Source organism: Brugia malayi, assembly GCF_000002995.4.
Source record: "Brugia malayi strain FR3 genome assembly, contig: Bm_v4_Chr3_scaffold_001, whole genome shotgun sequence".
NCBI classification, from domain to species: Eukaryota; Metazoa; Nematoda; class Chromadorea; order Rhabditida; family Onchocercidae; genus Brugia; species Brugia malayi.
Genome location: NW_025062477.1, coordinates 6,984,327 through 7,010,538, shown reverse-complemented (window position 1 = coordinate 7,010,538; position 26,212 = coordinate 6,984,327). Strand labels below are relative to the sequence as shown.

Genomic DNA, 26,212 nt, shown 5'->3' with positions numbered 1-26,212 from the left:
TGGTGGTAATGCAATACACTCACCTACACACCGTGTCGTGAATTTGAAGTTTTTGGTCAGAAGAGTAGATGATTTGGGTTAGTTAAATTCATTTGACTTACTTTAAGTTTGTAGGTTGAATTGGACCTTTTACTTCTTGTCTGCGAGCAACATCGACTCAAATGTCGTTTATTTTCTTTATAAATGTGAGTCTATACAATATCAGTCGAATAATTGAAACAGCTAAGGAAAGAATGGTACTACTGAATAACGGTGAGAAAACTGCCACCGATCGTTTCTTTTTTATTAACTAATTAGAGAAGATTTCTAAAGATGTGGAAAGTGCGCTGGCTTAGCAGATTAGCAATGAAGACATTTACTATTTGAGATTTAGATAAAGGATTCACTGTTTCAAAGAATGGGATATAACAAAGGAACATTTAGTATGTAATAAATATTTTTTCGGTTTTTCGACACACCGAACTGTATAGAATTTTTATAACTGACGATACCAACCAGTCATTCAGTGAATCTATCAAATCATTCAATAGCAAGGTATATCTTATCTGACTTTTATAATCAGCAAAAAATCCTAGTTCGAAGGAATTCGTGAAAATTGTGAAAGAGATCACAGGTAATAATAGTTACTATTTTACCCGCAAAAAAATTTCTTTAATATACAAACACAACAATGTTTATCAAATTGTAAATTTACATAAGTTGATATTCATTTGTGCTGATATTCTCCGCATAAATCCATCCTGTTTGGCCAACTATTTCCGCCTTACACAGATCAACTGATTTACATTTGTTTATATGCCATCTGAAAAGTATGTTAGTCAGTACAAACTGTAAAGTAATGTCGACACTTATTAGTGATTTCGAAATAGAAATATCCAAAAACTGCTCAGCTCATCAATCAGTAAGGGATTTTTTTGGTATGTTAACTATGAAATTTCTGAAAATGTATAGTAAGCTTTCAGATCGCTGCATCGAAGCCTTCGATTCAGTTACTAAATGAGCTATCAATACTGTTGAAATCATTCATCTATGCTTACCAGAACGGATTTCATAAAGAAATTCATATATTCAAGAAAAAACGAAAATAGCAACTTATCTACTGATACACTTAGCAATTTTCATCTGTAATATTCTATCAATTCGCATTGTTTTATTTTTGAACAACAATTGGACTATTTCATAATAGGTTGAATTTAAGGATGCCAGGACATCAACAAAAAGTTGTGGCAAAGTAATAACATCGTTCATTGAATGATTTGTTTCGGACCATTTATAAGATGCATGCAATAGAACGATTTCGGATGAATTGAGCTCAAAATAGATTGAATTTAGCAATGAGAAGTATGTGAGTTATAAATATCTTAAAACATATTCGGTAGTAAACTAGCAGTAAATATTTTTGAAATGCTACAGAACTGTTCTTTTGTCCTATTAAGTTAATTAAATAGAAGGAATATGTTCAGCTTTCTGACACCTATGCGGGAAATCCCGGGATTGTGGCAGTTTTTCTGCATCACCTGCATAATTCTCGAACTGGTTCATTAACATTCAGTTCCACTTCTTATCCAACTGTCATCACTAAATGATTAATTTTTGCACGAAGTAAACTTACATTGACATCGATATAACCGGGATAACTCTTTCTCGTTGAATGCGTAGAGATAATCGAAACTGTTTCCGGTCGAACTATTTGTTTGTGTGGTCCTTCTATTTCGGGTAGTCCATAGCCTACATTAGTTAACCAGTCAAACCTTACATCATGCCAGCGGAAGTCATCTGCAACAACTCAACATTCCTTCTAAAGCTATAAATCATTTGAAATCGAAGTGAGATAACTGATGTGAAACAGGTCTCACAATAAGCCACTTCTAATCGGAATCCAAAACAACAGGAATTACAACTATTGCATTGAACTTGTTCTTGAAAGTGATGGTCTTTAAATAAAATAAACAAACTCCGAGGTCGCGGTGAGGAATAATACATTTTCCTGTGTATGGCAGCAAAACTTCCGCAACGTGGGCATAATTCCGCTTTTTTCTCAATAAATGCAATAAGAGGCACTCTAAAATTTAATTCACTTCTTTATTTTAGATATTCAATCTGTAATGAATATTTTTCTTTTAATCTTCCTGCTTTATCCTTTGCTAGGATTGAGCTGTCTCATTTAAGATAGCTGAAGTTGTCGTCTGGAACTTTTTCCTTTCCTTCTATCTTGCAAACTAATTGACAAGTTTGTGCGCAGAAATTTTAGCCTTCAACTTTGGGATGAACTGACCCACTAGTAGTGAGAATATATTCATCCAAATCAACAAATGCAACAAAATGAGCACCCTGTGAGCGCCACAAACAATCATTGTTTGCGAGACTGTGTGCCAATCTAAACATTCATTAGAATTTCAATTTAATTTTAAAAGAGAGAAAAACTTCAAAACAACTTCATTGCTCCATCAGATTTATCTTTGAAGCACCAAAATTCATATATTAACCTCGTTTTGCTTCTTCATTCTATTACGCTCTAATAGAATTCATGAAAACATCACATTTTGCAGGTAGAAATAAACAGGACGATAGGAGTATTGCAAAATTCATGAACAAAATAAGATTTTTGTGGAGGAATTTTACTTGTCATCGACCGGAAGCCGAAACATAGAAAGCTGATGAAACTGTGGCAGATAATCAAATGCGACAGTTTCATTTCTTTGTTTAAGTTTCCATCTTACAGGAGTTTTGAACAAAATGACTGCTTGCATTAAGAAACTACCTGTACACATCTCTGTTCGGATTTTCATTCTCTCCGACAGGAAATGATCTCCATGGCAGTAATGTTACAGTTCCCTGAAATTAAACAAGAAATTCTCGTAAACAGATTGATTTCATCTATTTGATTTGGTCAATTGCGCACTAAAATATCCAAAAGGACCAAAATAAGAGGTTGTTAATATTTAACTTCAGAAGTGGATAGAAGCATTATTATCTTTATGGTCTCATCTCATAAGCTAATGCATATCAGTCTATTGTTCTATGGGCCGAGAAATTTAGTATATCGATACTTCACGTATATCGATATATCGATATTTTATGTCCAAAGTTCAGATCTATCGATATTTTATGCCCAAACACGTGAGAATATCTGTATAGCAATAGTGCTGTGACGAACTTTCGCTTCATAATATTGTAATACATCCATGACAAGCTGTGAAATGGTATAAAAATAGAAGAAGAAATGATTGACGCCTTGAAAGGACCATATTTCAATGAATTCAATTACTTGAAGCCAATCGATATACCTGAAGTTCATAAAACATAGCAAAAATACACAAGGTTTCTTGACCAAGAAAATGACTTCAATCCTTCCTCAAAGACATTTTTCCCATTCTTCCCCTTCTTAACACTTTTTCCTACAATTTTCCTCACAAGATCAAAGTATCCTCGCAACAAACAAACCCTTTTTCTACATTATATCCAATATATCATCCAATATACTTTTTTTTTATCTTCGGGACATATACAATAATATGTTCTAGAATTTCTGAGTGCAAAAGTTGAAACGTTTGAAGGTTATTTTGTCAACTACAGCTATCTGTCACGTTGCGCATATCTCTGATTCTTTTTTATAGTAGGTGTGACCTGTACAATACGCAATTCAACGTGTTCCTTCTATGTTCGGAATCACCGCTTACCTTTACTGTTATTCATTTATTAAGATACTTAAATCGTACTTAATACAGATAGTCTTTTTCATCAACTATCCAAAATTTATAACATTTCTGGCAACTAGGTAAAGCTTGTATTTGCTATAATGGAAATCGCTTACCTCCATTAACTCTTCATTTTGCTAACATTTTTAACTCATCATAAACCATTTACATGTAAAGATTTACTGAGAAGAAATGTTACCTAGTTTCTCTATTCCTATAAGGAAATTTCAGTAATTTCTAGAACAAAAGAGTTAAACAACACAGACGTGTACAGTAAATGCATATGACAGTAAGGTAAGTACTGTCTCAATCATTTTCATACCACATTGTGTTACATGCTTTAAAAAGTCCTATTAAGATGAAACAGCATCACTGAAACTACTGCCACTTCACTCCAAGTGAATTCAGATGATGAACCTGTGACTTGAATGTACTTGAAACCTTGCAGGAGTGATCCTGACTGCGACTTCTCTGACTTACTAAGACAATTTCTTGTATTTTGCACTTTTATCGTACAGTATGTCTGATTCTTCTTCAATCACCACCACATTTAAATGATTTGCTATCTTCTCCATCTTACCTGCTTGCTCTTCCAAAACATCTATGAACTAACCAGTAAAGAGGCTGGGTACACACAGCAAAAGGTAAATTCTCGATATGATGTGATGGTTCCAAATGTAGTCCAATAGCATGGTTATTGAAACTAAGCTAAAATGAGGTGTGTCATCGCCTGTCACAAAGAATGAAGCGATTGTTTAAATTTCGAAAATTGATTCCTCATTTAAACTTACACTTATTTTAATCGGCTTATGATTTCCATCTTTAAACTTCTGTAATTTGAACACTAGCCTTTTCATGAGACAGGAGTTTACCATTATACATTCACCTAGCATCCTCTTTCAATGATTAGCAATGTCGAGAATTCCCCACTTGAATCATTATTCAAAATACTCTGCTTTCGGTTACTTTGCAAAAAAATCTTTCTTTTTGACTCTACATCATGAAGAAAAATTTGAAGACTTGCAAGAATATGATTCGGAACGAACTCCAATTTTGTAGTTGCAATAAACGATGACCATGCACATCCTGGAGCCCAATCCCATGGACAATTGTCACTTTCAATATGTTTTATTGCTGGGCATAAAATTTGCTTCAAGTCAATCTGATGTAAAGTAGCAATTGATTTAGAAGAACCTAACTGGAAAGAAATTGAAAGCAGAAAATTTGTCTTCATGTAAATTTTCTTATTCTTTTTTAAATTCTTTATAAAAAGAATTTTTTTATTTGCTCTAACTTTTTAAGCCCTAACTTCCAGATGACAAATCAATTCAATTAATTTCATTCCCTTAACTCCATTATTTTTGATAGTTTTTACTATGTGATGTTAATGGGAGTATGACGGTAATACTAACTTGCAGTCGTATGTCACTCACGTCCGTTTCACACTTTTTCAGCAACAAAATCTTCAGATACAATTCACCCTGTTGAAGAAGAAGCACCGATCGTATTATTATCAATGATTTGCTGGTAAGATTCCGCGCCGCAGATTCCTCATGCCGCAATAAATTGGGTACTGCTGAAAAAAAGTCGCGTGATTTTACCGGATTTTATTATTGTTCCGGTGATTACGGGGAAAAATGGAAAGATGAATTATGATAATAAAAAACCAATTGCTAATAGCTAGGCAAATATAAAATGGAAGCCCAAGAAATTCTATGAAAGTACCAAAGAAATTTTTAACAAAACTCAAAGCCCATTTCAAATTTTTTTTTTTTTTTAAATCATTTTGAAAGCAACAATTCAGTTCTAATTAACAATACTTGGTAAGCTACTAAATCACTTGAAAATCGTGTAAAACAATTGGAAGGGATTTTTTAAATAAAATGTTTATACAATTGACCTGCAAGTGCACTGAGCATAAGACTGTGTCAGTATTTCAAAAGTATAGGAAGCCAGGTATTAGCTCTGTGAACGAATCAGACAAAAGATACAGTGAAATTAGTCACTTATTAATGAAATTTAGGTTCAATGGAGAACACATAATTGAAGTATTTAATTTAATTAAAGTTTTAACAAAATTTGAATTGCTTATAAAATAGATGCACAGTTAACACTAGTTGGTATGTTTACTATATCAGTGATAAAAGGGGTAAATAAGAAAAGGTGTGAAAATATTTGTTCATCACATAAGTGATTCAAAACAAATTTATGCAAAGCTTCGTTCTCTGCAAAAATTTCTTCGCTTTGATAAGCTTCACGAGATGTAATCCTAGCAAAATATGAGATAAGGAAATCAATAAAACAGAAGGGACTTCATGAAATTGCTTAAATTTGGCGTGATACACTTGCAACGTGTACGCACACACTTATACGCAAAGATCTTATCCTAACAATATATATATATATATTTTTTTTTTTTGCTAACATGTCGGCATATGTCAGACACAGTTCATGTTACGTGATGAACGTGATCAAAGTAACTCATTTAACGTATTCGAGAAGTTTAGGATTAATTCAGATTAATTCCTAAATCAATTCAGAACTCACCATGTTGTTTACATAAGAAGCCGTCGTCTCCAGTAGCTGTGCTACCACGTAAATTAAGCCAGGGTTGCGAGAAACGTTCACGCAGCAAAAAGAGTGTAATGGAAAGGAGTAATGCAGTAATAGAGAGTGAAACAATGATCACCCCAATGATAAACTTCAAGAATAAGCGAATCCGTGGAATGGAAAATCTAATCGTTGAATAACCTCGCATACTTCCGAAGTGAAAGAACAAACAAGATGCAAGCCATCTGGCAAAAATATAGTGAAACATTGAATATGTAAATTCTGAAGTTTGATTTTCGCCGCTTGCTCAGTTGAAATCTTTCAAAGTTTTGTGATTGCTGTGGATGAAAGTGATTTACTTCCAACTGAAATAATCTTAAGCTGGATATCCTAAGATTCTTTCAATTGATCAACTGCAGTACTGTCTTCAAATATTAAAATTACTTTCAGTAATTTCTAGAAAATGCGAGATAAATCTCATTGCTCATATCTCAGTGAAATAAGTCTTCGATGAAGTAAAAGTAGACGCCGCTATCATGCTATTACAAATAAAAATTAAAAAACATGTACCTGAAGAGTCTAGAACAAAAAGAAAAAATCTGAGAGTTTAAAAATTATCTGGAGCTATGCGTCCACAAGTACTCAGTACGAGTTCCCAAAATCACGTATAACTTTACCCATGGAGAGTCAATATTTAATAGATTTTGCATAGAAAATGAATCAATGTATGACTTCTAATGAAACTGAAGTTTTAAAATCAACAATAAACTAGACAGTCAATGGCACTTCTCACCTAAATTTTAATTGTGCTTTATCTTTCTGACCGGTAAGTGATAAGAAATGAGAGCAACAAATCTGGAAAGTGATACAGATCATGATGTGATAAGTCACATTTGGATGGGACATGGAAAGCATTTGAATCAATGAATCAGCTATCAGCAATGAATAGTGATAGTATCAGTGAAACAGAAGCATATCAGTATCGCATGAAAGAATCTTTGTTATTACTATTCTATGATTACTTTGGGATACAGCAAGAAGAGAAAGTATCTTCAGCTTTCGTATGATATTATGATATTAAATCGTTACATTCATATCAAAGAAAGCCAAAATACTCACTTAACTTCCCATCGTCACTAAAACACGACATTTTAACAGTTCAACTTTTCACCAAAACATGTAACTTAGCTTAATGATTACACGACTTACATACTTCCAGTTTTGGAATAAGGAGAATGCGTTAAGTTGGTATGATGAGTAGTTGAACTATGAAGTATTTGGATGCCATGCGGAACAATAATTCCGGATTGCAGCTAAAGGAGGAAAAATGGACTGAAAGTAGCTTTCATCCATGCAAGATAAACAAGTGAAACTGAACACGGGCAGATAGGAAATAGTCGCTTGCAACAGACACCCATCAAGCATCTTCCCCGCCCCGTTCCAGGAAAAAAATGATCCCAGTGCTTTCCATCCCTCAGATCCAAGGTGCCTTGTAACGGTAGCACCAGTGGCACCGAGCACCAGGGAATAACAATTAAGCATGGTGGGAAATACTGCCCGGCGCATTGTAACAGAGTGCCGCTGGTTGGTAGCAGGAGAACAGAATGTACGGTGAAACATATTAAATCGAGGAAATTGTGTGTGTGTGTGTGTGTGTGTGTGTATGTGTATGTATGTATGTATGTATGTATGTATGTATATATATATATATATATTACATATTCTTAGAAATAATTCACTGCTTCACATCGAAGAGAGTTTTCCTAGAAACAATTCAGGTGACACTGCACACGTGAGAGATGCATGTTTACGCGTGTTTCCATGATAATTGTTTCTAAAAAAAGACTACGCGCAGTTGGTTATCGCAATTGATAAGTAAACGTCAAAGGTATAGTTTGAATTAACTCAGATTCATTGAGCTTTCTATTCTCTTTAAATAAAATCATAGACTGCATATTGTATATTCAGTTCATTATTATGACATTAGTTTATGCGGGAAACTTCTAAGTGTATCATATATTACTTCCAAATATTTAACAAACATTTAAATGTTTGAAAAGAACAATGTGTTCCATGTTAAGATAGGCAAAGGATGACACAATTTCAGGAATTTTGCATTTTTTATAGAAAACTGAAGCAGAAAACCTTTCATTAAAAAACGATTAATCATAAAAAAATTCAATTAAAGTGATGAATTTAATGTTAATCAGTCATATTAAAAATCATCTCCATTCTGGAAGGATCATCAAATTTAAAGTTTTGCAATGCATCTCGTGGGAAACATTTATAGATCCTTCTATATTTTGTCAAATACCCAGTACTTTTTCCCTATGATAACTAAGCTTCTAATGGAAAATCTCAGAACCTCATGTATACTCGGAACTTTAAGTGAGTTTTTTTCGGATTATGTATCGGAATAAAAGAGTGTGGGTAATAAAGAGAGTACTTACTATACAGAAAAATATGTTTTTGGACTCCGGACAGTCAAACTAACGAAAGCATCGATAAGACGACACTATGAGTACTTTCCGGGTAGTGACCGGCCAGCAGTCAGCACGAGAGCTCAGTCGCTCAGTCCTCCTCCATTTCGGAAGCATTTCATGTGAAGCAGTCGCTAGTGAATTCAAAACTTTAAAGCTGGGCGAATTTCAGTTGAAGGTGCCCTCTACGTGTTGCAGCGAGATAACAGCGAAACAACGTGAGACGAAAAGATAAACAGCCACTCTCTGCTCATTCAACTCAGTTGTGGATAACCTTTGACCTCAGACCTCAGCCTGATTAATGATGCTTTATATTAAGTACTCGTATCTCATTTCTGTAGTGTTTCTGCCATGCTATGGATGAATTTTCATTATTTGGATTCGAACTGAGAACTTCAGAGTGACTGAATCATTTCCTCAGTACCTGTAAGATTTTCATCAACATTTTCTCTTTCGTTATCTTGCCCCGCATGTGTTTTCGATACTCTTCCGGTCCAACATTATCGGGAAACATCGCGTATCTTATGAGAATGTTTAATTGAAGTGTTTTCGGTTGTTTCGCGATATCGGTCATTTTGTCACTGTAACGACATCTGTTTTCTAATCTTAAACTCTTTTGAACGCCTTATTTTCCTTCCGTCATTTCTCATTTCTTCTGCAACCTGTTTTTATCAGCATTTGGTTCTCCCTATTTTATAGTCGATCTATATACTTTTACTACAGTCACTAACTGTTATGATGATCAGTGATTTCCCCCGATTCATAACGTAATCGCCTTCTTGTTGTTTTTGCTACTGTTATTATCATTATTTTATTATTGTGATTGTTGCTGTTAAAATTGCAGTATTTATCAATGTGACTGCTACTTTGTTTTTTTCAAAAACATTCGTCGAAAGAAAGTTTACATAAAAATGCAGTTGTTACATGGTTGAACAGAAAAAAGTACTTAGGTCGATCTCCTGATGTTGAATCAGCCTTATTCATTGACTAAATCTGCAAACCAATTTCAATAACATGGATATCCTTATTCCTGAGTGCAGCAGTAGTGGTACGAAGTCACCAGAGGAACGGAAGGAAAACGAACAGAGTAGTTTGCCACTCACCCATCTTTTTGTTGAATTAACATCGCTTGAAGAATTAAGCTTTCCAACGAGTTCATCTACTCGAATTAAGGTTTGGTATATAGACTAACTTTTTTTTACAGAATATTTGATAATGCATTAGCTTCGATATCCTGTTTTGTTTAATACGGAATGATCTAGTATAAATTTCCATGCTTCATCTAACATTGCATATTGTATTTTGGTTAAAAAAATCCATTGAAGTCATCTTTAGCCTCTGAAATTTAAAACAAGAGAATTTTTATTTACAAATTAACTCCTACAGCTTTGGGTTCCTTATTATTTTTTCAATTTATTAAGTACAGCTTTTCTTTCTTCTCATCCTAGTTTTGGAATATCTTTTTCTTGATAGTTTAAAGCGGTTAGACATTATCAAATTTTAGAACCTAAATCTGTCTTCACTTTCAGTTCATTTGTTTGGATGCATCTGCTCATTACCTAGCCGTCGGATCGACAAGTGGAACGGTTTATTTATTTTCAAGGTTTGCTTCGAAGTATCGGAATCGCATAAGCTCTGTCCCAATACAAGTCATTTCCATCAAGGACGGACCTATTATCAAGGTTACATAGTTTGTTTTCCTATTTCTGATACTTTTCATATTTCAATCTCTTCTGACCTTCAATTTATACTAACTTTACTCTAGATTTTCAGATTTAGTTTTACTTCATCATAGCAGTTTTACTTGATCATCATTCATATATTAATTTTATCGAAATTCTTGGTAATTTCAACAATTTATAGTTATCTATATCACCAAATGAGAAATATTTGGCAACAGCAAGCAAACGAGGCTCCCTGACAATTACAGTCCTGGTTGACATCGGCCAAAGTCCTATTACGCTTTTTACTACCGATAGTCATGTTGGTACAGGTGAGTTTTGTCTTTTATTTGAAAAAACTCATGACCAGAAAGAAAGGTAACGTTTTTAGACGAAATTTTTTGCAAGAAGTGAGATATTTCTCTTAATTAGATTTTATAAATTTCCACAATAAGACTTTTCTACTTATGAGAGGTTTGGAATTAATAAAAAAAAATTACTTGTTTTAGAAACTTTAATTTTGTTGTAAAAAGCGTCTGAAGATGAAATAAGCATGTGAAGGTCTTTGCAGCGAGGAAATGCCGATGTAGATTACGTTACTACTTCACACCATTAATCGTGTTGTATTTTTCTTGTCAGAAGCAAAATTTCATAAAATCTTAATTTCAAAAAATTTTACAGATCAATATGGTCAAGCAGTCCATGTCACAGAATTGAGATGGTGCAGTGATAGTTCCAAAGTATATGCTGGAGACACAAAAGGACGGATTAGTCGGACTGTAGTTCATGTAAGAGTAATGAAACTTTTTTTAAAATGAGGTTCTTGTAGGATATCATTAGATTTCTTAATTACAAAATATGAGGTTTGAAATGTTTCAGAATCGTAGCTTTTTTCGCTCACCAACTGATATTATATTTGAAACAGATAGCGAAATTGTTCAATTTGATTTACGTGATGATTGTCTGCTTGCCTCTACCTTAACGCGATGCTGTGTTTGTGATTTGAGAACGTACAGTTGTATTCAGGTCAGATTAAGATCTTAATCGTTTTATATATCAAGTTTTTATCCATAAGTTCTATTCTTGTAATGCGTTGTTTTTTGTGATAACTGTAGGTCTTTATTAACCAAATTTTATGCAAACTGGATGAATTACTTGCGTTACACCTTGTTTTCCTTTGCAAAGCAATTTTCTTTTGGCTGTTCAGTAACCATTTATTTATTGCTATTCATCGTCATATATTGTTCTTACTCGAATAACATTCGCAGGAACAACGTTTTAACTGTACGTTGTCAGCATTTACTTTTTGCATAGTTAAGGTTGGAAAAAGATTGCGGAAGGGTCATTTTGGCGCTGTCTTTTATTCTGACCAACAGGAACGGAAATCACAATATGGAGAAGAAAATAATGGCATGACACCAATGAATACAAAGGGATATAACGAGTTGACGGTGATATTTGCTAGTCGTCCAAGCGGTCGATTATGGGAAGCTAATGGTCGCGGTGTAGTTTACAGGTTTTGGTTTAAATGTTTTCTGAGATAAGATTTGTCTAAAACCTAGTGCACCATTGAATCTATTCAAATTTTAGAAGCGATTAAATGTATTCAATTTTTATTATGTGATTGGTACTCCTTGATATTTCTAAACTGAATATATTATGTTCCAGTTAAAAAAATATCAATTCTATTGTTATCAGAATTTGCAATTGTAGCACTCATCAATACCGAAATTTGAAAACTGTTCGTCGATTTCCCGTGGTCTCCTTCAAGAAAGATAACTTATTCGACAGCATGGCTAGTATTAATGAAGTTCGAAATATCAATTTCGGGCTTTTAACACTGATCAAATGCCAAAAGTAAACTTTAGCTTCTGATCTTATTTTTCATGCTGTTGTTTGAAAACGCGAAGTTCGAGAATCTAATCTTGAAATTGGTGTCGATATTGACTCTTGGCATGATGAGTCGGCGTGAAGTATATTGTCTCCTCATTTCAATAGTTAAATTATCAAACTTGAACAAATATTTACATACTGGTTGTAACATAATGTTTAAAGCTTTGGAATTCACTAATGTTGTTATTTAAATAGCTGTGCATGCGTTAGTGTCACATTTTGATATATGCATTTCTTAACTATTAGTTAAGTGTCACATTAAAAACAGGTTTTCAGCAATTTATTTTTGATGACGAAAACAGATACAACATTTTGTTTAATCGATCCCATAGACAGTCATATGGTACTTATTAGTACAATGGATTGTATAGGTATGTCCTTCAGTTTACAATTCACTTGAAAAGCACTGAAAGGAAATGAGATCTTACATAAAGGATGGAGAAATGGAAAGAAATTTCAGGTTCAATAAGTGAATACGCGGTAAATGATGCTGATGTCTTCCTTTTATCGGAAACAGGTAGTTTACGAAAGTTAACGTTGTTTACGATTGAGAAAGCTGTAGAAAAACTTCATTGGAGGCAGTGTTACTCACAGGCTCGTTATTCTTGATTTTTTATCCTTCTCGGTCATAATTGTTATCTACATAGTAGAAACTGTATAATGATAATTGTATTGATAATTCTGAGAAAGGCTATCCGAGAAATAAAAGATATAGGATTTCGCAATGAAGCAAGTGCTTTTTAGGCTGCACAATTAATTTACGTAGATTATGTCATGAACAAAAATTACAACTCACATACTGCATGGAATTGTGAGCAGCTGGAAGATATCCTGAATAAAATAACAACATTTCAACACTTTAAGTCGCAAATAACACATGTAAGTTTCAAAATATGTGTTCCGGGTTTTCTTCTACTTGGTAGTTGAAATTTCTACCCTTGATCTTCTGCTGATGTCATATTTTGTAGAATGTGTTTAACGCTTTGCACAAACTTCTGAGTGAATTGAAAAGAAATGGTGCTATTGGAGAGAAACCAAAAGGAGCAGTTCACCGTTTGAGTTCAGGTTCTTGCTTCTCTGCCATGTTTTTTGTAGTTTGAAAAATTAGATTTCTAGATAGCATACTTTCAGGCATTCATCGTGTCGTTCAAACTATGCAAAATAGTGGTTATGAGGATGATTTCACTTTCAGAGCACCGTCACCGCTGCGATTAAGGAGCAAAAGTACTTTGCATATTGAAGTGTATGATTTTGCTGCATGATCCAAGACTTTGTCAGTAACTTTCTTAACTGTAGTTGTAATTTTATTTTGTTTTAAATCATTTGAATAGATCTTGCTTGATGTCATAGCAATTAATAACCAGAAGGAACGACTGGAAACGAAGAAGTTTGCCCTTAAATCAGAGATCCGTGATGGGAACTGATGAGAGTGAAGTAAAATTCGAAGATGCAGAACAACGTCATAAGAAACTAATAAATGAAGCTCGAATGTTGTTGGTGAGATTTGCTTTCTGCCTACACTTTTATTTGCATTCTTGTTGTCCAGTAGTAATTTTGAGTGATAATAATAGCTATTATTTAATATTACTAAATTTAAAAGATTTTTTCATTTCTTTTTTATAGTTGGATGCCGAGAAAGCATCAGCAAATCAGTTGATGCGTAATGATAGTGTTGAGTCTTTACGTATACTGCTGGATAGCTCTAATAACTTTATTTTGTTTGATCAACAGGTTTATTTTTATCTTCTTACTCGATCGATAGTTCATTTACTTTCTCTATGTATTCCATGCAGTGTTCCGAAAAATTATTGAAATTGCTGCCTGATTATGCATAATTTCCAGAACATTTTCGATCCTTAAGCCATTATTTAGTAAACTAATTTTTTAGGAAGTGTTTTTATATATGTCAAAAGTAACCTCTTTTATTTATTTGTGTTGATTTTCTTAGCTCAGACGGGAATGTATTTTTGATACTTGCATGCAGGAGTTGTTTTTTTAATTCCATATTCACTATTAGTATCGAAGAATGTTTTACATGTTAAAGGTAACGATTAATGATGTAACGAAAGATCTCGTAGCGGCAAAGAAATTTCAGCGACTGATTGGAGATCATAAAAACCATGAGCAGAAACAAAAACGAACTGCGCAAGTGAGTTTGTTATGTGAGAATTACTGATATGTCTCATTGTTAACCTGATTTCTTTGGAAATGATTAAATCTCAAGTTATGGAATTGTGAATGTCTATTTCTGTATTTTTTACCGTTTTTCTATTTCTGTATTTATCAGAGTCTTTTGAAGTCCTGATTTTACACAAAATTAGTGTCTATAAGTTGAATTATGATTAATTGGATCTTTCAAATTTATTAGCTGATTATTCGGTCAGTTATTTATTGAGCGCACAGATTTTTCTCATATTTTGGGTCGTCGTAGTGATTTTAAAAATTTGCTTGTCCTTTTTATGTTGAAACTAATTTCCTAGAAATTCCTCGAAATATTACTATTTAGATATTTTATATTATTTCATGTAGTTCAGTTTTGGGCTGTAACAATATGTTTGTGTTTGAGGTTACGATCTTTTTCGTGTTGAAACAACATCACTTAAAACATTATGTTCTGTTTTAGCTTGATTTTAAAACTCTCTTTGGACGACGTGATCCATTAGAATTGCTCGAAAAATGCGTGGAAAGTATGCCACTAAACATAAATGTCAATGTAGCACATCTTCGAACAATACGTCGAACAAGACGAGGAGCTCGGATAGTGAAAGGAATCAAGCCGTTTGGAAGGAGAATTGTAAATATCTATTACTGATTTAAGACATTTTTTAACCCTATTAGGTTGAGGAAATCTTTCACCTTACAATAAGTTGCCACTGATGACGGCCTTTATTTTATTTCATATCGAATCTAAGTTGGATAGGAGATATAATTTTTTTTAATGTTTTTGTTCGGATACTGCCGTTTCTAGTGAGCAGTTATAGGTAATGCCTGAAATCGAACATAAAAAGTCCGAGTGTTGTGAATGGACTGCGGAGCAGCAACTAATAAAACATGATCTCACATCCAATGGAAGATTGAACTTGAATTGCAATGAAACTGTAGAAGAGCATGAAAGTTCAGGACATAGTTCGATCGACCAGTCGTTAAAAAACGATACTAGGTTGAAATATATCGTTCACTCATAAATCTTCCTACATTCTAAGTATCATATTGTTGTTATCTTGATAATTTTTATGATTGGAATTGTAATTTCTCGATTTTCAGTTCCCTGATTTCTCCTAATTTGATCTATTCTTTCATAATTCATCGAGATCATTTCCCTACTTTTTCCTTCAGATTGTTGAATAAGAGTTACGTCATTGAAAAGAATTTCGTAGCTGTTCAACCGATTGAAATGACTTGGACAGTGAATGGTGATGATGAAAAGAATGATTTGTTTGGTATGAAAAGCTTGCAAGTAGCGTTGACATTAAATGATGAAGATAAACGTTTGATGCATCCCAGCGATGCTACCATTGCACCTGAAACTTTGACCTTGTCAAGAACTAGAAAGCTGGATGGAGGGAACTTATACTGCCAAGTTTGTGGCTTACACAGGTTTGTTCATGAATTTGTGTGATCTATTCATTAGTATTACTAATATTTGATATGACATTTGGCAAAGAATAATGTAATTGGGGTGCTAACTTTGCAAATTTTTTTTGTGTTTGACAAGCGAATCAGCAGTGACAAAATCGAATTAAAACAGGGGGAACGATTTCGATAAAAATTTCCAGTCTTAAAGATAACTTTTATATAACAAATATGCACATTTCATCATTTTAACGATATACTTTAGTTGCATATCCTACTATCTCCCCTTTTTTCAAAGGCTATTTACAGATTTTGAATTAAGCAAATTGAACACTGTGGTGAAATAATGATTGATTTTGGTTAACTGATTTAAAATTATTTTATTGTGTTAACTGATAGAAAAATTCTGCAGTGTGTTAAATTTCAGAGTTTTCTATGTTCATTGTTGCATGAATTTTCCAGACTTTGGCATCATGTTATGACATTCGGGCCAAAAATGGCACAATTACGAGTTACCGTTGATCAGTTCGCTGCTGGTGGCGTTCCCACCTCAATTGAGCAGTGGACAAAATTGTTTGAATATCGTGCTGCTGCTACTGGGAAAAATAGTGAAAGTTCCTCGGAAAATCTGTGTGAGGCGTGCGCAGTATTTTTCGAATTCGATGATCATTTAAGTTTGTTCCATTATGATACCGATATTTCTTATTTCAGTAAACTCGGTTTTATTTTTTTCGAAGTAGAGACATGTTGGCTACTGGACACTTAAAGATTCACAAATATTAGTCGATGGAAAAGAAAAACAGAATGTATAAAAAATATTTTTTTATGTTTTGCAGAACAAAAGGCTGCATTATTCCAAGAAATGGTGGAACGAATTGAAAAAAGAAGCATAAGAAAAAAGGAAACTAAAAATTTAGTGCAAATGGAGGCTAAGAACTGGGACCAAGATTTAGTGTACCGAGCATTTTTCAAAAATGTCACAATAGTTACAAAAAGTTAGTTAATCTGGAATGGATTTAGATTTCAAAGATTTACTGAATATTAGTGGTTGAATCTTTTTAGAATCTTCTGAGATCCAAAAAAAAATTGATGATAGTTCTCATGTTGAAGTATCAAGAAATAAACTCGAATTCGAAGAATGTTCGGAAAAATTCGTATGGTTACCAGCGGTGAAGACTTCACAGGTTTTTTTTTTTATGAATATGTGTTTGAATTAGATGAATGATTCATGGATAAATCACTATTTATGAGTTGGAATAGTTATTTTGTGTTGGCTAGTAGACGGGATTTCTTGATTTTGCTACTGATGGATGATTTTACTATGAACATCAGATAAAGCGAATTTGTGTTTTCATACATAACAATCAGAATAAAATACATTTGCACTTTTTCTAACAATGAACTTTATTCTAATGATCAATACATATGAAAACAGCTTTTACTTTTAATCGTAATATAGTTTTAAAAATTTAAGAATCTGATAGTGAACCATTATTAAAACTTTTCATAACATCTGATTATAGCTTCTACTATGTATGCGTTATTGTGAAGGCCTCAATACAGTTTTCGAATTTCTAAAGAATAATAAAAAATTGGCGTCATGTTTAACTATAGAGGATTGGCAGTGGCTTGCTGTTATGAAGGCATACGAATGTAATAGGTTTTTCAACCTATTTCCAAAAGAGGTAAGACTTGTGTGAAGTAAAGTTAATTTTAATTGGCTTCCTTTAATTCATAGTATTACGACACGTATGTACATACGAAATCCTATTTTGTTTCAGCAGTGCTCACTCCAGGTCCATCTTTTTCCATTTGTACAGTTATTTTCGTGAATTGTTGCATTCGACACCATATTTGGTATTTTCAATTGTTCCAGGTCATCAATGATCTCTTAACAGAGCTTAAGATTTCAACAATTGAAGATGTTGGAGCTGTTTCGCCAGCATCAGCTCTCGACGTTTCTGGTATGGTTAACAGTTCAAAATTATTGAATGGAAGCCTAACTATTTCAGTTGATGGGTTAGTATCTATGGTTTGATTTTTTTTTTGCTACTCAGTTTTTTTTCTTGGGCAAGAAGTAATTCTTACCATTATCCTGTTTCTTTTTTTTTTTTTTTTTTTTAATTTTGAATCACTTTTAGCAACTGTACTTGCTGTACACTACCGCTGAAAACGCGAGTGACACAGGACGATGGGAATATTATAGTATTTCGTTGTGGTAAGTGCTCGGACCTTATTTAGAAAATATTTTCGTTTTACTGAACCCACTTACTGTTTTGTAGAAATGTAGAAGAATGAATGTCAGTTAAATGATGCCACACTATAGTGAACATAGTTGTAAGTAGCTTGACAATATTACAAATCTTTCAGAAGGTTTATCAAGTGCTTACCCAACTATTGACGTCGTGTCATATTAGGCTATGACTAATTGGGCTGAGCTTGTTTTAAATGAATTTCGCAAATTACTATTTGTTGGCTTGATCTTTATTGCAGACAAAATGTTTTAGGTCATTTGTACCATCAAATTTGTCTTCGTGAAGCAAATTTATCACGGTGCTTACGGTGTGAACTAGAACGAAGGCGCCGTAGTCATAAAAAACAAGAGATAGGTGGTAGAGTTGATGCAACTAATTCATCACATTCATCGTCTGCCAAAAATTCACGACACCTACCCAGCAAAGCTTTACGTACAGTTGTCACTTCATCTGCGAATGTAAAAATGCTACAAAGGACGTAATGTGATATGATAACATATTTTCAATAAATGAAAATATGTTATCGTATTTCTTCCTGAAACGGTCAGGACTGCTAAGCCAGCTCAGTATGAAGCGCAAATGTGGTACGAGAAAGCAGTTGTTACGTTACTCTGTCGTACTACCTCCACTTGCAAGATGTCAGTAAAATTATGGGTGCCCAATATGTTAATACAAATAAGATGAACGTTGTTTGCTACCGTTTCTCTCAACTGCAGAAAATCCTAATTTTTGGGGTGTTTCTATTTCGACTATCCCACTTTCATATTGTGTTTTAGTTTTCTGGAACGAAAATATTTGAAGATTTCTTTAAAAGTACTTTTTCAAAATACTTTTTAAACCTTTGTTTTATTATAGATATTTAATGTATGAAGACATGGAGTCCTGATTTTTTTCTTCGAAAATAATGTATGCAAGAATTGAATTTTCAACTGTGCCATTTTTCGAGGCCTTCCTTGAGTCTTAACACTCTTAGCTGTTACTCGTGCATGCAAAAGCATGTGTAGAGTATATTTTCCATTTTAAAACTATAACCTATAACTTACTTTTGAGAATGACTGTCTAAATTTCTCTTTATGTTTGCGCTGTTTGTGACATCAGTGAATCTAACATTTATTTCCTATAGAAATACGGGGATCGTTTTACTTATATAATTACTTGCATCGCTTTACTACGTGCTTCATATCTTTCATTTCTCTTCGCTCGTGCTTATTAACTTTATAGTTGTTTTTATAATAAAGTAGGAGTCTCGACAGCTCCATGTATTTTCTTTCATACTGGCTTTTCGTACGATTTTCCCTGAAATTTTGGTACCCAAACAGTTATTTCCAGTGATGCTTAATTTTTTGAGTGCCTTTTTGGTTATTTATGCGAGCAACACTACTATAAATTATGGATTTGAGCACATCTTTATTTCTGTGGCTCTTCCTAAACAGCACAAGTTTTGATTTCATGTGAAATGTCTCAGCAGTCGCAATACAACGCAATCTTTTTTTTTTTTTTTTTTCAGAAATCATGTGGAATTTGCGGTCTAATTTGAAGTGATAAGGTAAACATTTGGTTTTACATTCTTTAAAAAATATAAATAAAATCACTGGAAGCATCTCAAACATTCCAAACAGTAATGGACCAAACCAAAAGGCATGAATGGCAAAGGGATCATTCTGAGTATTTAAACTGAATTCCATACAAACGGAAGTAAAACATATAATAGAAATACTGGATTGAGTTTCAAGTTCAGGAATCATCAATAACCTGATTGCGGTGTGACTTTCGGAAACCTTCAGAAGATCTCTTTATAGGATGGTAAAATTAATTCTGAGTTCTCAGTCTGGACCACCCAACGGACGGCCCTGCCCCCAGTTATGTCTAACTGCTCTACCGTCACCTATGTTTGTTCTTCTATATGATGGCACTTGACCAAATCCATGGACGACGTTGGTCCGACTTGGGAACCATCTGTACCTACAAAAAGTTAGAACTAAAATTATTTAAGACCCAAGAAATCAGTTAATCGCTGATTTGTGTTGTTAAATGAATTAGGAAAAGGAAAGCACAATGTATAAATTATATGAATATTAATAACGCGGAAAAATCAATGATCAAATCTAATCGAGATATTAGAGAATGTCGTATAGAAAAAATGAACTTCAAATTGGTAAGAAGTTAAGAATTTTCATACCATAGGAAGGTTTTTTGGTAGTAAATTTTTAGAAGCCAGTATAAATAATTAAATTAGGGTAACAAGACCACAGGCCACCCATAACTGTGTATGGAACTTACAAGATTTGTGGTGTTTGTAAAAAACTGCGACCACCAAAATCCTGCGGGTATTTGAATGTTATGAAATAGTAAGCATGTCCAACGAGAATCCCGATTAGTTCATTCATACCACCTCCTCGAAGAACTATATTGAAACCGACAAGTATCCATGGCAAATACATCGCTTTAAATTGTGTTCCAAACCAAAACTGTACAATTTGGTCTCTGTTTATCTGGCACCATACGTACAACACACTAAGAACCAATGGTTCCAGAAGAAAATACACACCAGCCGCCAGACATATTATCTAAAAAGGAATATGACAGAAGTTGTAACTCTGATTTTTATTATGGATTTGATGGTATCAGGTAATTTAGAAAAGTCCAAAATATTCTAACTGCAGCTGCAGTAACAGAAAAATTGTTCAATGACCTTGCAGAATATTATATTACAGATGTTTTCAAATTATGGTACCGGCGGTTATAAATCGGTACTTATAAAAAAACTTCATAAAACTCTTCTGAAGCCTATAAAAATTATTCTTCGGACCTTTCACTTTACATTTATAATGGTTATGGCTCTCAGCTGCGTGAAAAACTAACGGTGCAGATGATCCAGTTGAAAATAAGCATTGAAAGATAGTCTGCTGGTCGACCATCAAAGAGTCCAGTTTCAATGCTACGAGAATAATTATACATGAAGTACAGCATTAATAACCAGTGAAAACCCGATGAAGGTGTTAATGGATAATAAAATAATGCTGTCACTGGTCGCCATATCTGAAACAGTATATAATGTTTTCTAAGGAAAACACATAATATGGGATAAATTCCTTCCTTTCATTTTGTGGTGGTGACTATTATAATGACAAAAGAATACAGGTGTGTCATCCTCCAAAATTCCTTGTTCGAAACACAGCATTAATTCTTGATTGTAGCTTTAATCAATATAAATTGAATTAAAACATATTCCAAAGGTCCTATTGAAAACACAAACCTGAAATTTGTGGAAAAATAGATTCCATTCAAGAAGCATTAAGCTGGGGCTAAACAAACCAAATCGGCCTAATAGCGGCAAAACGACACTTCCGGTAAACCAGTATCTGGTGATTTCTGGTACACCAAAATACCAGTCCGAGAATTCAGACATTCCGTATCAAAACTATCTGAAGCGGAATTAGACATCAATGCGGACGAAATATCTATCAGTATTGTTTGAAACACCATGTCTTGAAATATATTCATAACAGATCAGCATGAAATTCCACTCTCAATCAAAACTAATGATTATTGGATTTAAAAAACTGACCGCCGAATTAAACTGAAAACGCATTTAAAATTTAAGAGTTTAAGAGGCTAGCTGACAAAAAATGATGAGTCGCTTAGTTTCAGAAGGGAGAACTAACCATCATTTTTTTACCCGAATACGCCATGCTTACCTTAATACGTCATGCTCTCTTGAGAAAAATGAGATAGTGAAAAAGTATAAAAGCAAGTTTTGTCAAGCAATAACTACTGAATATCTAAGTGTAAACACATCGCGCACAGCAACACGTCTACGTCTCAAATCACGTCACTTACCCATAGCCTACCACAGAAAATTGAAAATCTGCTAAGGACGGGTCATACTTTACCTTATCTCACGTGTCACATTTTGATGGGCGGGAGTGCAGGGTGTGACTTGACCAGTCTCCTGACAGCGGCCGAAAGACTTTGTTGGTGTGATTCTCTTCCGTTTTGCATTCTTGATTTTCCATTCTAAGGAACCTTTTAAAGCAAATGTACTGCTAATTGCCCTGTTTTCCTAGTCGTGCATTGCAAGATTATCCTAATTCCTATTAAACTCATGGAAGAACATCACTAGATTATTGCATTTTTCCAGCCTTAAAACTCTTTACTATTTCGTATTATAATTATACTGTCGCTTGAATATGAATGAGTCAATGAATATTTATTAGTTCTTTAATTCCAGCTATTAACTGAAGATGGGAATGACAAGTAACATATATTTAGAAATATCTAACAAAGGTAGTCTTACATTAATTTAATATGTAAGCAATTTGAATATGTAAATTACTAGTGTCTTAGTATTTCCTAAATAAATTTTTGCTTTTGAACAAAATGATTTAAATTGCATATTTTGATCGGATTTAGTATGTGACAGGTACGAGTTGATAACATTCAAATAATTTTGGCAAGATTTCTGTAAGATTTTCTATAATGGAATTTCTTGTTGGAATGACTCTATCGCAGTTGTAAATTGTGTGATGCTTTGTTAGGTCCTTCTAAAACTAGTTTTTCTTCAGTTCTTGTTTTCATTTCACTTTTTTCTCTTCAAGAAAATATTTATAAAAATATTCCTGGAAATTGTATTGAATGTTGTGCCATACAGTTTTGGGTAATATACTCGTATGATATGGCCATTTAAAATGTATAGTTCATAGTAAGTATCGTGAAGCGTTTTAAACGAGGGGTGCAGAACGTTTGACATATTTCACCCTTACAGAATATTTGGTAGAAGGGAATCTTTTTAAATACTAATTGTTGCTTCTTTCATTTACAATTTCTGAGATTGATCTTTGCAAATTGTATGTTTTGTAATATTTCTGGTTATCTCGGAAGTAATCACGTTATATCAAACTACGGTATCACATAACCCAAGCTTTCCTTATTTCCACATTTCTAGTTGATTACATGCTTTTTTTGCATAATCATTTTCCACACCTACTATATATAATTTTGAATATGTTTATACAAATTTTCGGGAAAAACCGGTAAAGGGTTGATAAATAAAAGGCATAATATTGGTATATAGGAAGATATTTACATAATAGGCCTTCTGTATGTTAGTGTGAGAGCGCATGATGCATTTAAAATTTATTATTGAATTTTAATTTTTAGTTTTTTTTTTCTCAGTCAGTTATCAATCCTAAATGATTATAGGATTTATAACTGACTGAGCCGAATATCGGATATATTTATTTATTTATGCATTTATATATTTTATATTTATGTATTTATATAAGTTTTAAGGAGAAAAATGACTAAATCGAATGATGAAAATATTCGTTTGTTAATACGATGTGCATTGCAATCATTCGACGATCTATCCATAAATTGTCTTTCATCGTGGACTGTTCTTCAACTCAAAGAAAAACTTGCCGTTGATTGTCCTTCGAAACCGGTAGGTAGCTCCTGATAATAGTTGCGCTTTTTGTTTGTTTGATTTTTCAAATTCAAATTCAGAAAGCTAGAAAAAGAAGTAAATCCGCAGAGATAATGAGATAATGGGGAAAGAGTCGAAAATTATTTGCTCCTAGTCGTATTCGGCAATGAAGGGAGATAGATTTTAAAACTTATAACGAATTTCTCCATTGTTATCCTTACAAAATCATGTCTTTGACGTTCATTTAAACATTATTTTTCCAGGAAGCTAAAAGACAGCGTTTGATCTATGCTGGACATTGTTTGCATGATGAACATACCTTAAAGTCAGTGTTTGAACTTCGACCAATTGATGATGGAAATGTTCACGTGATACATCTTGTTTGTCCGCCCAAAGATTTTAACGCTCACGTGGATGCAGCAATGCTGAGAAGGCGTAATAGCAATCGTATACAGTTAATATTTTTCTTTTTCTGGAAAATTTTAGAATCTTTTGAAGTTTTGTTGGTGTAATTGTATTACTAATATTATCATTTTTTATTGTATTTGTTCCCATAGTATTACAGAACAAGCTTAACTTCTTTGGGAACTGCAGCAGAAGTACGAAATCATAATGTCAATGGTGCTTTCCCACTTTACACATATCCATTATGGGCTAATACAGCCGCTCAAGGACGTTTTGCTGCACCACAGTCAATGCTGGTTTCCTCAAGTTCTCACTTTCAAAGCGCATATCAAGCATATATGATTTCATACAACAATTAGTGAGTTTCAAACCTTTTCATAAATTAAAAAAAAACTTTTCCAAATATTAAGAAAGGTTTTACCTATGCAACGACAAAATTATCTGTTTATTCTGTTATTATTTAGACACGATAGTCTATTGTCAATTGTTCAAATGATTTTGCTTTAGTCATCTTCAGAACCATTATCATTTGCATAAAAATTGAATACGTTGTAGCGTGCATCAAATGATATCCGCATTAGAAAACAATTCCAATAGTCAACAATCAATGCTACAACCCCCACAGCAAGCTAATCAACCGGAAGAAGTGTGTTTCTCTTTTTTTGAATAACGCATTTTAAATCGAATTAAAAAAGGCTATCAGCAGTTGTTATCAATATAGTGTGTAAATTGATTTCTCCATACTGCGCATTTGCACATCGTTTAGATGCCGAATCTATAAAATGATGAATGATAAAGATTTCCTTTTATACTATATAAAAGAATCTGAGGCATGTTTTGGACTTTAGTTGTCCACACATTTCACTTTTCTTAATTTAATTTCTTGGACAGTTTTCATCTTATGCGATAATAGACATTGTTGGAGACACTCGGTCTTTAAATGAGGTATGGTTTCCAGAAGTGAGGTTATACTTTTTAGAATGCAGTTTCATTCCGTGATATATTCAATCTTCCATTCCCAAAAAAGTTTATTAGTTATTTCGCTGTTTGAATGCACCAATTTGGAATATATCCATTCAAACTTTTTATTTTATTTCTATCAAGTACATTGCAAAGTAATAGATAAACGCGAAGTTTATATCTAAGGTGACTTAAGCATATATTATACTATCTGATGTTCAAAATTATCGAATTTTAGGCTCTTGCTGGTGAACCAAATTTGGCTGCAGCACCTGCTGCAGGTGGTATAGTTCAAGAAGCAGTAGCTGGTGATGTGGATGGTCAGCAACGAGACTTTCTAGATGTCATTTACAAGGTACGTGAGATTCGTCGGCAGCGCTGAGATGTAGTTTTTTTCCGGGAATGATCAGCAGCAAAAATTTGAAGATAAAATCTGCGGAAAATATGCTAAAAAACTTCTACAGAATTCACCATGGAAAATTCTAGGCAATCCGGATGTGCTTTCTGATAATGTTAGTATATGTGTATTCATCTGCGGAACGATTTTTTGGTGTACTGATATTTATCTTGCTGGTTTGGTTCATCCAAGCAAGACGTGATCGTAATAATCGTGAAAGGGCGAATAGAGAACTTGCTGCTGCCATTGATAATGTTCGTCAACCGCAACAGGTATTCCAAAGCTTAAGAAAATTTTCCAAAAAAGAATTTCACTCTCATTGGAACTGTCTGAAGCATTCTACATACATCAAATGTTATAAGTGAGAAGAAAATGAATGTTTGATTGTCAGCTAACTACACACTTATGTTTATTTTCTTCACCTGTTAGTTATTTGGAACTAATATACCATTTATGGAACATTGATTATACTGTGCTCTTTTATTTATAAATCCTCTAAATAATATTGATCTTTTAAATAATATTAAAAATTTTAGTAAAAACAGCTTTAAATGACTACTAGTACAGAGAAAATTTCAAATCCTTGTGATAAAACGAATCCTTTGGCCACTCCAGGCCGATGCCAATCAAGATTATGGTACAGAGGACACAAACGAAGTATTGGCGACTGGAATTGAAGAGGAACCACGAGAACCGACTGCGTGGGTCGTTTTCTGGAGCACTTGCTACACGTTCATCACATCCTTTTTCTCATCACTTATCCCGGACAATCCACTACCTGTTAATATCAATTAAATATATTTTCTAAATATGTTCTTTTTTCTTGTATAGTATTTTAAAATAACTAACGAATGGCAAGGTATCCTTGCCTTATATTTCAGAGAAACGAAATGAGATGACTAAAAGATTCCGAGT

General features: G+C 33.5%; 4 protein-coding genes and 1 non-coding gene across 6 annotated transcripts; 2 read left to right on the top strand and 3 right to left on the bottom strand.

The window, feature by feature from the left end:
• Nucleotides 1-781: 781 nt before the first annotated feature.
• Nucleotides 782-6,456, bottom strand: Bm1624 (Uncharacterized protein; the record flags this gene model as incomplete). 2 transcript variants are annotated; one of them, XM_043080243.1, is made up of 11 exons in its annotated part: nucleotides 782-802; nucleotides 1,240-1,311; nucleotides 1,613-1,776; nucleotides 1,956-2,062; nucleotides 2,276-2,377; nucleotides 2,762-2,835; nucleotides 3,158-3,287; nucleotides 4,312-4,406; nucleotides 4,723-4,860; nucleotides 5,111-5,274; nucleotides 6,246-6,456. In XM_043080243.1, the coding sequence occupies 11 exons, from the start codon at nucleotides 6,454-6,456 to the stop codon at nucleotides 782-784; spliced, it is 1,278 nt and encodes a 425-aa protein (XP_042936177.1). The 2 variants fall into 2 exon arrangements, with proteins under 2 accessions (XP_042936177.1, XP_042936178.1); XM_043080244.1 differs by lacking the exon at nucleotides 1,240-1,311.
• Nucleotides 6,457-7,275: 819 nt separating this feature from the next.
• Bma-mir-5861 lies at nucleotides 7,276-7,381 on the bottom strand. Its single transcript, XR_006228138.1, has one exon. It is a non-coding gene; the product is annotated as a pre-microRNA Bma-mir-5861 (primary transcript).
• Nucleotides 7,382-9,742: 2,361 nt separating this feature from the next.
• Nucleotides 9,743-18,592, top strand: Bm6261 (uncharacterized protein; the record flags this gene model as incomplete). The annotated part of the gene is made up of 25 exons (XM_043080242.1): nucleotides 9,743-9,901; nucleotides 10,258-10,410; nucleotides 10,592-10,721; nucleotides 11,071-11,177; nucleotides 11,269-11,415; nucleotides 11,709-11,905; nucleotides 12,103-12,246; nucleotides 12,559-12,653; nucleotides 12,743-12,876; nucleotides 13,027-13,161; nucleotides 13,251-13,347; nucleotides 13,414-13,525; nucleotides 13,647-13,779; nucleotides 13,906-14,013; nucleotides 14,327-14,431; nucleotides 14,906-15,076; nucleotides 15,264-15,442; nucleotides 15,619-15,879; nucleotides 16,318-16,529; nucleotides 16,692-16,850; nucleotides 16,966-17,039; nucleotides 17,379-17,540; nucleotides 17,732-17,874; nucleotides 17,997-18,073; nucleotides 18,363-18,592. 25 exons carry the CDS (start codon nucleotides 9,743-9,745, stop codon nucleotides 18,590-18,592), a joined length of 3,624 nt encoding a protein of 1,207 aa, XP_042936176.1.
• A 1,341-nt stretch (nucleotides 18,593-19,933) lies between these two features.
• On the bottom strand, nucleotides 19,934-21,519 carry Bma-cup-2 (MGC82342 protein, putative; the record flags this gene model as incomplete). Its single annotated transcript, XM_043080241.1, has 4 exons — nucleotides 19,934-20,072; nucleotides 20,391-20,677; nucleotides 20,973-21,149; nucleotides 21,367-21,519. 4 exons carry the CDS (start codon nucleotides 21,517-21,519, stop codon nucleotides 19,934-19,936), a joined length of 756 nt encoding a protein of 251 aa, XP_042936175.1.
• A 1,890-nt stretch (nucleotides 21,520-23,409) lies between these two features.
• Nucleotides 23,410-26,092, top strand: Bm3573 (Uncharacterized protein; the record flags this gene model as incomplete). Its single annotated transcript, XM_001901008.1, has 7 exons — nucleotides 23,410-23,553; nucleotides 23,799-23,989; nucleotides 24,101-24,298; nucleotides 24,496-24,586; nucleotides 25,139-25,255; nucleotides 25,387-25,569; nucleotides 25,913-26,092. 7 exons carry the CDS (start codon nucleotides 23,410-23,412, stop codon nucleotides 26,090-26,092), a joined length of 1,104 nt encoding a protein of 367 aa, XP_001901043.1.
• Between the last annotated feature and the right edge of the window lie 120 nt (nucleotides 26,093-26,212).